We start from the raw sequence: 12,155 nt of genomic DNA, 5'->3' as shown, positions 1-12,155 counted from the left end.
AAGTTTTCTTGAGAATACCAATGTCTCGTGGTCTGACAAACACCGCTGTAGCTCAACCACCTTCCACCGCAGATATCTCTCATTTAAATTGACAGATGTTTATGGGGATTATTTTATGATGCTACAAGATCGTCAAATAGACTCTTAAACCAGGTGTACACTACACGTTTTTGGCCGCAATTTAGCTGTCCCAGACAAGCTTTTGAGAGCAGCCAAAATCCCAATGTTGTTGCCTTCTCGGTGCGCCCGGCCGTCACTGACGCTCGTTTAATTAAGGTTAACTGGTCAGAGATGCAATCTGAGGGCTACCGATCTCGTCCTTGAGCAGTACCAGACGTCCCGATATTTTCAAACATGTTTTATTTTACCGGCACGAAATCTGCAATGTTCTTGTAGTGTAAGATGTGCAATGACTAGTTTTGAGAACAATGATCATGTTTAGCAAAGGAGAGCGCGTCAGAGAGGAAGTCAGTGAGATGACATTGTTTCGCGTCATCCAGAATGTGTAGACTCTAGAGCAGTATCGATGACTACGATTATTATGTACCTGTACTTATCTTTAAAGAGGCAATATGTAACTTTTTGGGCGAACAGACCAAATTCACATAGAACAGATCTACCGCTTCTTAAACGTTTCTATGTGTGCTATTTCTATGCATACTATTACGTTTGGGTTTGTACATCAGTTTCAAACAGCAGAAATTACCATATTTTTGTTATATATTTCACAGCGGTTTTCAATAAAATTTTATTCAACTGAATTCTAAATTTTAGCTAGACACTTCAACTCTCTATGGCAAGTGTGAGTGTCTGACTGAAAACGTTTATGAGGCAGCTTTGCAGTGGTGTAAAGTACTTAAGTAAAAATACTTTAAAGTACTACTTAAGTAGTTTTTGGGGTATCTGTACTTTACTATTTATATTTTTGACTACTTTTACTTTTACTCCACTACATTCCTAAAGAAAATAATGTACTTTTTACTCCTTACATTTTCCCTGACAGCCAAAAGTACATTTTGAATGCTTAGCAGGACAGGAAAATTGTCTAATTCGGGCACTTATCAAGAGAACATCCCTGGTCATCCCTACTGCCTCTGATCTGGCAGACTTACTAAACACAAATGCTTCATTTGTACTGTCTGAGTGTTCAACTGCGACCCTGGCTATCCGTAAATAAAAATAAATAAGAAGAAAATCGTGTTGTTTGGTTTGCTAAATATAAGACATTTTAAATTATTTATACTTTTAATACTTAAGTACATTTAAAACCAAATACTTTTAGACTTACTCAAGTAGTGTTTTACTGGGTGACTTTTGCTTTAACTGGAGTCATTTTCTTTTAAGATATCTTTACTTTTAGTATGAAAAAAGTATGAATATTGGGTACTTTTTCCACCACTGCTGCTTTGAGCCACAGCTTGTTGTATCTATGTTAAATCTAATGGCATCATTGTTTTTGCAAGACAGCGTGGTATTGACAATCCTCACGACCAAGTGAAGAATATTATAGTGTGTGACACCCTGTCTGTGACATTTCGTTTAGTGTGTGCACCACTTCATTGGCAAGACAAAAAAATGACAGAAAATACCCTTGTTTAATGTGAGAGTCTCAGCCATGTTAGGATTTTGAAAGTCATGTAGTGTACAGTTATGGCCAAAAGTTTTGAGAATGACACAAATATTAATTTCCACAAAGTTTGCTGCTTCAGTGTCTTTAGATATTTTTGTCAGATGTTACTATGCAATACTGAAGTATAATTACAATCCTTTCATAAGTGTCAAAAGCTTTTATTGGCAATTACATGAGGTTGATGCAAAGAGTCAATATTTGCAGTGTTGACCCTTCTTTTTCAAGACCTGTGCAATCCGCTCTGGCATGCTGTCAATTAACTCCTGGGCCACATCCTGACTGATGGCAGCCCATTCTTGCATAATCAATGCTTGAAGTTTGTCAGAATTTGTGGGTTTTTGTTTGTCCCACCCACCTCTTGAGGATTGACCACAAGTTCTCAGTGGGATTAAGATCTGGGTAGTTTCCTGGCCATTGACCCAAAATATAAATGTTTTGTTCCCCGAGCCACTTAGTTATCACTTTTGCCTTATGGCAAGGTGCTCCATCATGCTGGAAAATGCATTGTTCGTCACCAAACTGTTCTTGGATGGTTGGGAGAAGTTCCTCTCAGAGGATGTTTTGGTACCATTCCTTATTCATGGCTGTGTTCTTAGGCAAAATTGTGAGTGAGCCCACTCCCTTGGCTGAGAAGCAACCCCAAACATGAATGGTCTCAGGATGCTTTACTGTTGGCATGACACAGGACTGATGGTAGCGCTCACTTTGTCTTCTCCGGACAAGCTTTTTTCCGGATGTCCCAAACAATCGTAAAGTGGATTCATCAGAGAAAATGACTTTACCCCAGTCCTCAGCAGTCCAATCTCTGTACCTTTTGCAGAATATCAGTCTGTCCCTGATGTTTTTCCTGGAGAGAAGTGGATCTTTGCTGCCCTTCTTGACACCAAGCCATCCTCCAAAGTCTTCGCCTCACTGTGCGTGCAGATGCACTCACACCTGCTTGCTGCCATTCCTGAGCAAGCTCTGTACTGGTGGTGCCCCGATCCCGCAGCTGAATCAACTTTGGGAGATGATCCTGGCGCGTGCTGGACTTTCTTGGGCGCCCTGAAGCCTTCTTCACAACAATTGAACCGATCTCCTTTAAGTTCTTGATGATCCGATAAATGGTTGATTTAGGTGCAATCTTACTGGCAGCAATATCTTTGCCTGTGAAGCCCTTTTTGTGCAAAGCAATGATGACGGCATGTGTTTCCTTGCAGGTAACCATGGTTGACAGATGAAGAACAATGATTCCAAGCTCCACCCTCCTTTTGAATTTTCCAGTCTGTTATTCAAACTCAATCAGCATGACAGAGTGATCTCCAGCCTTGTCCTCATCAACACTCACACCTGTGTTAGCGAGAGAATCACTGACATGATGTCAGCTGGTCCTTTTGTTGCTGGACTGAAATGCAGTGGAAATGTTTTATTGGGATTCAGTTAATTTGCATGGCAAATAGGGACTTTTCAAATGAATTGCAATTCATCTGATCACTCTTCATAACATTCTGGAGTATATGCAAATTCACATCATACAAACTGAGGCAGCAGACTTTTCGAAAATTAATATTTGTGTCATTCTCAAAACATTTGGCCACGACTGTACACCTGGCTTTAAGGATGCATTTGAGTTTCTGTGGAATCAGCTTTCAACAGTATGTTCTATCAGAGCCTGCTGCTCCAAGACCAGCGTTTTATCATTACTATACTGCTGATGTTGAGCATGAGTTTCCTGGAATTTAAATGACAGTTTAGTGCAGTGTTGCTTAGCTTTAAAATTTGTTGATTTAGTCTATCTGGAGTGATAATGATGAGGAAGAGTGCACATTCATCCCTAGCTCCCTTTGTTGTGATCGTCTGTAAAAAAAACACAAAAAACACACACAAAAAACAGCCACTGGTTATGGCATCCCCCTGTCTAGATCAAAGTGATCTTAACCCACCAACCTCCATCACGATAACCTCATTGTCCCAGAGAACTCACTTTGTGTACTAATGGGCATTTCTCTCTCAGACCAATAATCTGATTTCACATCTACGCTGGAGCTGAGTCTTACAATTAGATTGGTTGCATTGGGTTCCCTGACGACTGATAGCTTGTCTCAAATGATTGAGTGAAGTACTTACTGTACAGAGCCCAATATACTTACCATATCCCTTTTTATGCTATATTTTATTATGACATCATGTTACAGAGGGGAAAATGTATTGCAATTTTATAATGTCTTCCAAAATTAAATAAATATAGAACTCTGCATTAAAACAGCATTTATAGCATTGCCTAGGTTTTTCTAGTTACAGGCATGATATCTGACTTGGTCTGTTCCTATCACTTAGTTCCAAAGTGTCATTGTGGTTGTCAACAGACAACAGCGGTCCATCTATTGCATAATACAAGAGGAGGCTGGTGGGAGGAACTATAGGAGGACATGCTAATTTTAATAGCTGGAATGGAGTAAATGGAATGGTATCAAAAACATCAAACATATGGAAACCAACCCACTGAGCACACACTGATTGAATCAATACTGTTTCCACATCATTTCAAGGAAATGACGTTGAACCGACATTGAATTGACGTCTTTGCCCAGTGGGACATGTTTGACTCCATTCCATTTATTCTATACCAGCCATTACAATGAGCCCGTCCTTCCTGAGCTCCTCCCACCAGCCTCCTCTGCACAAGGCAGTCACTGATCCAGTAGACCTCAGAGATGAGTCCTTTTCGATATCGATGTTTCTATTATTCACTACGAGTCCAGATGGATTCACACTTCCCCACAATCTTGTTATAGAAACCATTTTGTGGGAAATGTCATCATTATTTGATTACTCTCTCTGAGAGTAGCTCTCCTCTTAGGCATCTCGCTCAGCATCAGTACTCTACAAGAACATTGGAGGGAATATAGTCCCAGAGACTGTTATCCCTGAACATAATATACTGAAATTGCCCACCATCATCTTTTTGATTCTCCCATTGTTTGAAATGTGTGTTTTCAAACCAGAAAAATGATCTGCCAAAATATTTTTTCTTTATTTCTTCCAATCTGATCTATGTACAGTATATGATTGACTGGCAGAGATCACAAGTTATAATTTGATGATGCTAGACATTTATTGTTGTGTTTGCATGTATAGCTTATACAGTTATTGACCTGGTTCAGGGTAGACAGGAAAAGAGGGTTCTCAGCATAATGTACTCCAACATGTTTAGCTGATTGCGATAACTTATTTAGTTTATTTTTCATTGGTTGGATTAAATTCAGATCATTTGCAATTATTTGAGATTCAGTTGGGGTCAGTACCATTTCAGTCCCTGTCAGTTGAACTGGACATGGAATTTCTCCATTGGAGTTTAATTCAATTCCTGAATCAACAGGAATTTTCATAAAAGATTTACACTAACCCATCATAGGAAATTGATTTTAGTGAAAGAACTGGTGGCACTCTAACTAAGTAGGATGTTTTAGTGGTCTTAGCTGTCTTTCAGTTCAATCCCGCAGGGACAGAGGTTGACCCATCAAGGAGGTCTCTCTGAGGACATCTGAGACTGCTTGGGGGGAAAGGTCGTCTGTCTGTCCCATCCGTCTGATCAGCAGTCAGGTGTCTGATGAAGAACATCATCCATGCATGTGGCCAAAGACTGATGTGGCCAGAGGGCACTGTGGGGATGGGATGTCACAGGGCCACTCCATCTGACAGGTCTGAGTGGGTGGAGCCATAGCTGATGATGGTGAATTCTGTGGGAAGTGTGAAGGTCTGGCTGGGTTTGGGAACTTTACTGTCCTGTAGAAATATACGGTCAGAAAAAAAAATGTTTTTGGAACCATGCTAACTCACAGATAGGGGCTAAGACAGAAGTATTACATTATATTAATACTTTTACACATTAAACTCCTATATTCTTTGGGAGTTACATTACCTAACTGGGTGTTTAATCAATGATAAGGGCTATGATATAGCAGAAAATGGTTAACAGAAGAAAAAAATATGATCATGAATATGTGTGGAATCAAGTAGTTTTTTTCTTACATCATCAAACTTTCTGCCACTGTAGATAGCGTTCTTGTCAATGAAAGTGAGCATGATCCAGTCACAGATAATGGAACACTGGAATGGATAAAAGTATCATGTCAATGAATGGATAGGAGTTGGTACAACCATTACTGGAAGCTGGTAGAAACAGACATCAACTCATACCACAAGAGTGCTGAATCAAACTCACTATTCCAACTGATGTCATGGCTGTCACTGTGTTGATGATAGTTGGGATTATGCTGAATCGTCCAGCCTGGAGAGGAATTATTTAAGAGTATGACTTTGACTAAGTCTATAACCATATGTCACTAACTAATTGTTCTGATCAACTGGTTATTGATGAATTGAGTACTGATGAAGGCGGTTAAAGTAGGAAATTCTTACATTTCCATGAACTATTACATCAAGACGAATCCCAAAGGCCTTGATAAGTGTCCGGAACTCTTCTCCATCTTTGCTGTAATACTTGGCAAATCTAAACATAATTTTCTAGGTCAAACAACTGCAGAAAAAGGGGGAAAAGAGTCCTCTATGCCTTACCAAGATACAGCAGAGATAGTCTAAAATGTTACAATAGGTCATGTCAATGAGATGGCAAGAGTAAATACATGGTCATATTCACTAAGCACCAAACGGAGGAAAGCGGACTAAAACGATGAGGAACCACCTAAACGTGTCCAATAAGAAACACTTGTTTCCTGTTTCTGTTGAAAAACACTTGCTACAGTGTGCACTATTGAATATGACCCAAGCATTCACAAGATGCTATGAAGAGGCGAACCTGAAGTTGTAACCAGAGCTGGGCAGGTTCTTCCGAAGGTCCAGGCGACGGAATGAGTATGTGGGTTTACACTCCGAGGGGTCCAGGTCAAGATCACACTTCCAGTTAATGAAGACTCCAATCACTCCCCCCTGACATGATACAATCCATGAGCTCTCTAACTAAACCATTGCAGCGCTCTGTCCAGCTCATCTTCACATTCCTCACTATTGTTGATGGTCTCTTATTTTTTATTTCCATGATCTATTAATTATGTTATCAGTAATCACTGTCAGATTCAGAAATATTAGAAACACACATATTGTTAGAGACATTAGACCTAGATGGAAGATTGTGTCTGTGTGTCCTGTGAGCACTGAAATGTAAGGGTTCTCTACAGTTAATATGATTGGTCAAATGGGATATACATTTTGATTGTATGTATGTATATTGCAGGTGTAAACATACAGTCCTGCAAAGCTCGCTGAACTTCTCCCTGGCCTGTTCTGCGATGTAACCCAGCCGGAAGATGGGGCAGTAGGGGTGTTTCTCCTCATTGTAATGACACTTATTCAGATATTTCTGCCCATTTCGTTTGTTTGGTTTGATGTTTCCTCTGCCAAAGAGATAAGAAAAGATTGCTTGCAGAAACAGTTGAGACTGCATATTTGACGGGGATACGGTTTCCTATATTATACAGTTCTTTATATCACCTACGTATGGCTCCTTGTCAGTGTATTGACCATGTATTGCAGCCTGATGTACGTGTGTGTGTGTGCATCGGTTTTGCAGTCTGCGAGCGCATTCTGTGTGTTGTTGAGGTTGATGTGTGTGTGACTGTGTGTGCATGCATGTGTGTGTGTTTTTGAGGTTCATACTATACCTAAACACTTTAAATTTGGGGAAATGGATGGCATTCTTGATGTAAACAGTGAAATTGATGGCCTCTGCTAATGCCGGCTCCCTGGAGGAGACAATAACAGTTTAGACCCTTGTGCCACAATGATTTTACAAGTGATTTATTCCAGACTAGGGAGACAGTAGTTCTGTGTTTGACTACTTCCTATTTAAAATGTCAAATTGATATTGACCCTTACCGTATTGCTGCATAGTCCTCAATAGGACACCAGGTCTGAATCTCACAGGTCTTGAAGGTCTGGTTATAGTAAGGAACACAGCGCCCAGTTCTCTGTCCTACAGGAAACACATCAGTCTAAATGCATTAGGACTAACCATCTACTAACGGACAGACAGACTCATAGAATGTCTGGCTTAGTGAGACTTTTCACTTCATCCCCTCCTTTATAGTGCGTACCATTGCCATCAAAGTCCACTTTTCCTGAGATGCAGTCCGAGTCCTTTGAGCAGTTGGCATTGGGAACGGTAAAATGCTAAGAAAAAAATAAAACGTAATAGTTCAGATGGCAGCATTAACTGGCTTTCCTTCTCTGTGGTGGTAGACTGGTAATGATACTGATAGATCTTTATCACATTATCTTACAGAGCTTTTCCAGGAGACAGTGCTAGTTGCAATATTAGAGTATGGAGCAAAGCACACAACTCAACATGAAGCCCTAGTATTGATTATGGGAAAACTACTGCAGTTTTATTTAGCTCATATTGGTTTCAGGAGAACACGAGTGTGGAGAATGGTTGTGACCTCTCACCTCAGCACACGTGCCTTGCCTCTGGTTGTGTGTGACCACTCGTCTCAGTATTGTGCTGATCACGTCACCGCCCTGCAGGTTCAATACCATACAGAAGAATGTACAGTATATGTTGGTAATTACATAGGCTATATGTTAAAAACATACAGTAACTAGCTACACATTGCATCTTCTATGGGAAGCACAGCCGCGAGCTGCCCAGTGACAGGAGCCTATCATACGAGCTAAATAACTTCTATACTCACTTCGAGGCAAGCAACACTGAAACATGCATGAGAGCATCAGCTGTTCTGGATGACTGTGTGATCACGCTCTCCGCAGCCGATGTAAGACCTTTAAACAGGTCAACATTCACAAGGCCGCAGGGCCAGACAGATTGCCAGGACGTGTGCTCCAAGCAAGCGCTGACCAACTGGCAAGTGTCTTTACTGCATTTTCAACCTGTCCCTGACCAAGTCTGTATACCAACATGTTTCAAGCAGACCACCATAGTTCCTGTGCCCAAGAACACCAAGGTAACCTGCCTAAATGAATACCGACCCGTAGCCCTCACATCTGTAGCCATCAAGGGCTTCTAAAGGCTGGCCATGGCTCACATCAACACCATTATCCCAGAAACCCTAGACCCACTCCACTTTGCATACCGCCCCAACAGATCCACAGATTATGCAATCCATACTGCCCTTTCCCACCTGAACAAAAGGAACACCAACGTGAGAATACAATTCATCGACTACAGCTCAGCGTTCAACACCATAGTGCCCTCAAAGCTCATCACAAAGCTAAGGACCCTGGGACTAAAGACCTCCCTCTGCAACTGGATCCTGGACTTCCTGACCTGGCCTGACCCAGGTGGGAAGGGTAGGCAACAACACATCTGCCACGCTGATCCTCAACACGGGAGCCACTCAGGGGTGCGTGCTCAGTCCCCTCCTGTACTCCCTGTTCACCCATGACTGCATGGCCAAACACGACTCCAACACCACCATTAAGTTTGCTGATGACACAACAGTGGTAGGCCTGATCACCTACAACGATGAGACCGCCCATAGGGAGGAGGTCAGAGACCTGGCAGTGTGGTGCCAGGACAACAACCTCTCTCTCAACGTGATCAAGACAAAGGAGCTGATTGTAGACTACAGGAAAAAGAGGACCGAGCACGTCCCCGTTCTCATCCACGGGGCTGAAGTGGAGCAGGTTGAGTGCTTCAAGTTCCTTGGTGTCCACATCACCAAGAAACTATCATGTCCAAACACACAAAGACAATTGTGAAGAGGGCACGACAACACCTTTTCCCCCTCAGGAGACTCAAAATATTTGGCATGGGTCCTCAGATCCTCAAAAGGTTCTTCAGCTGCACCGCCGACAGCATCCTGACTGGTTGCATCACCGCCTGGTATGGTAACTGCTCGGCCTCCGACCGCAAGGCACTACAGAGGGTAGTGCGTACGGCCCAGTACATCACTGGGGCCAAGCTTCCTGTCATCCAGGACCTCTATACCAGGCGGTGTCAGAGGAAGGCCCTAAAAATTGCCAAAGACTCCAGCCACCCTAGTCATAGACTGTTCTCTCTGCTACCGCATGGCAAGGTGTACCGGAGCGCCAAGTCTAGGTCCAAAAGGCTTCTTAACAATTTCTACCCCCAAGTATTAAAACTCCCCAACAGCAAATGGCTACCTGGACTATTTTACTTCATTTTATTTGATTAAATACTTAACCAACAATGCAGTTTTAAGAAATATAAGTGTTAAGGCCTTGTAAGTAAGTATTTCACTGTAAGGTCTACCTGTTGTATTCAATTTGCTTGGATTTGATTTGATATATTTGACCCATAATCCTTGCTTTATGAACTCAGAGCCAAACTGCATGTTCAGGATTGACTGCAGACTGACTGATCTACAAATCACCTTGTATCCTAAATACAGTGGGGCAAAAAAAAGTATTTAGTCATCCACCAATTGTGCACGTTCTCCCACTTAAAAAGATGAGAGAGGCCTGTAATTTTCATCATAGGTACACTTCAACTATGACAGACAAAATGAGGGAAAAAAATCCAGAAAATCACATTGTATGATTTTAAATTAATTTATTTGCAAATTATGGTGGAAAATAAGTATTTGGTCACCTACAAACAAGCAAGATTTCTGGCTCTCACGGACCTGTAACTTCTTCTTTAAGAGGCTCCTCTGCCCTAAACTCGTTACCTGTATTAATGGCACCTGTTTTGAACTTGTTATCAGTATAAAAGACACCTGTCCACAACCTCAAACAGTCACACTCCAAACTCCACTATGGCCAAGACCAAAGAGCTGTCAAAGGACACCAGAAACACAATTGTAGACCTGCACCACGCTGGGAAGACTGCATCTGCAATAGGTAAGCAGTTTGGTTTGAAGAAATCAACTGTGGGAGCAATTATTAGGAAATTGAAGACATACAAGACCACTGATAATCTCCCACGCAAGATCTCACCCCGTGGGGTCAAAATGATCACAAGAACGGTGAGCAAAAATCCCAGAACCACACGGAGGGACCTAGTGAATGACCTGCAGAGAGCTGGGACCAAAGTAACAAAGCCTACCATCAGTAACACACTACGCCGCCAGGGACTCAAATCCTACAGTGCCAGACGTGTCCCCCTGCTTAAGCCAGAGGAGATCTGCATGGAGGAATGGGCCAAAATACCAGCAACAGTGTGTGAAAACCTTACAGAAAACGTTTGACCTCTGTCATTGCCAACAAAGGGTAAATAACAAAGTATTGAGATAAACCTTTGTTATTGACCAAATACTTGTTTTCCACCATAATTTGCAAATCAATTCATAAAAAATCCTACAATGTGATTTTCTGGATTTTTTTCCCTCATTTTGTCTGTCATAGTTGAAGTGTATCTATGATGAAAATTACAGGCCTCTCATCTTTTTAAGTGGGAGAACTTGCACAATTGGTGGCTGACTAAATACTTTTTTGCCCCACTGTATCTACTATTATTTATAGATCAGTCAGGTTGCTCTGTCAGTGATTATGGGACTGAGCAAAATTGATGTCCTCAAGTTGGCTCACCTCTGAGGGTCGGACGTATTCTACCATGTCCAGAACGTGGTCCCCCTGCAGTGCTGTGCCTTTCATCTTAGTGTAGACTGAGTTCTCTGGCCTCGTCTCACTGTCCTGATAGGCTTTCTGACTGATAAAGACATACCTATAGTAGGGCGACATGACAGATGCAGATTAACTTCTGTTCTGAGGACAAATTCAATATCAATTCAGATCTCTTAGTGGTTATGATATATTGATTTTGAGAGATACTTAAATATGATCAACTTTGTTTGAAATATTTGAAAATCGAACGCTGAAATATGATGTTTATCAGTACAGTAGACAGAGAGACATCTTCCTCTAAAGGACCATAAAAAAAAATGAAATGTATGAAAATTGGTCTATTTGGATCACATTACTCAATGACGGTGGTCAGTAATGGCCAATCAGAATACAGCAGTCCCGCTTAATGACAGCAACCTGTATGTGGTTACCATCAATGTATTTAATTGTGAGTGAAAGGCATTTCCTCACCACAAAGTGGCTATTCTCAGCAAATTACTAATTTCACATCACAGTGGCTTGTATAGCTTTTGAAAGCAATAATGTGGGTACACTGACAGAACATTCCATCTGAGCTTACAAGCCAACCATTTTAATTTTTTACCATTATTTTCTTCCTATGCTTTCCAATACCAGACTTAACGTTGCCTTGATTAGCAACATATCTGCATTATTTAAGGCAGGTCACAGATAATGCAACAGAAATACTCGATCACAGAAAAAGTCAGGATAGTTACACACAAAGACAATACTAATTCAAATCACATCCTTGTCTATCTATTTTTAAATGCATGCATAAACAGGAGGCCAGTACTTACCAGATGAAATAGGTGATCACAAAAAACTGAACCCCTCTATATATGACTCCAAGTTTTTTGTTTTTAACCACCATTACCTTGGGGGTCTCATAGTCCAAGAAACCAATAAAATAATCCTTTATAAACTGAAGCAGTCCCATTGTGATTTCTGAGTTTATCAGCTG

At 41.3% G+C, this 12,155-nt stretch overlaps 1 protein-coding gene across 1 annotated transcript; it reads right to left on the bottom strand.

Moving 5' to 3' along the window:
* Positions 1-4,738: 4,738 nt before the first annotated feature.
* LOC109872964 (P2X purinoceptor 2-like) lies at positions 4,739-12,131 on the bottom strand. The gene is made up of 12 exons (XM_020464405.2): positions 11,992-12,131; positions 11,138-11,273; positions 8,075-8,146; positions 7,723-7,798; positions 7,505-7,601; positions 7,291-7,371; positions 6,876-7,023; positions 6,429-6,559; positions 6,032-6,122; positions 5,835-5,900; positions 5,642-5,719; positions 4,739-5,395 (listed from the first exon to the last, which is right to left on the bottom strand). The coding sequence occupies exons 1-12, from the start codon at positions 12,129-12,131 to the stop codon at positions 5,288-5,290; spliced, it is 1,224 nt and encodes a 407-aa protein (XP_020319994.1). The 3' UTR covers positions 4,739-5,287.
* Positions 12,132-12,155: the final 24 nt, after the last annotated feature.

This window comes from Oncorhynchus kisutch, linkage group LG3, assembly GCF_002021735.2.
Source record: "Oncorhynchus kisutch isolate 150728-3 linkage group LG3, Okis_V2, whole genome shotgun sequence".
NCBI lineage: Eukaryota > Metazoa > Chordata > Actinopteri > Salmoniformes > Salmonidae > Oncorhynchus > Oncorhynchus kisutch.
The sequence above is the reverse complement of the archived record's forward strand: the minus strand, read 5'-3'. Positions and strand labels throughout refer to the sequence as shown.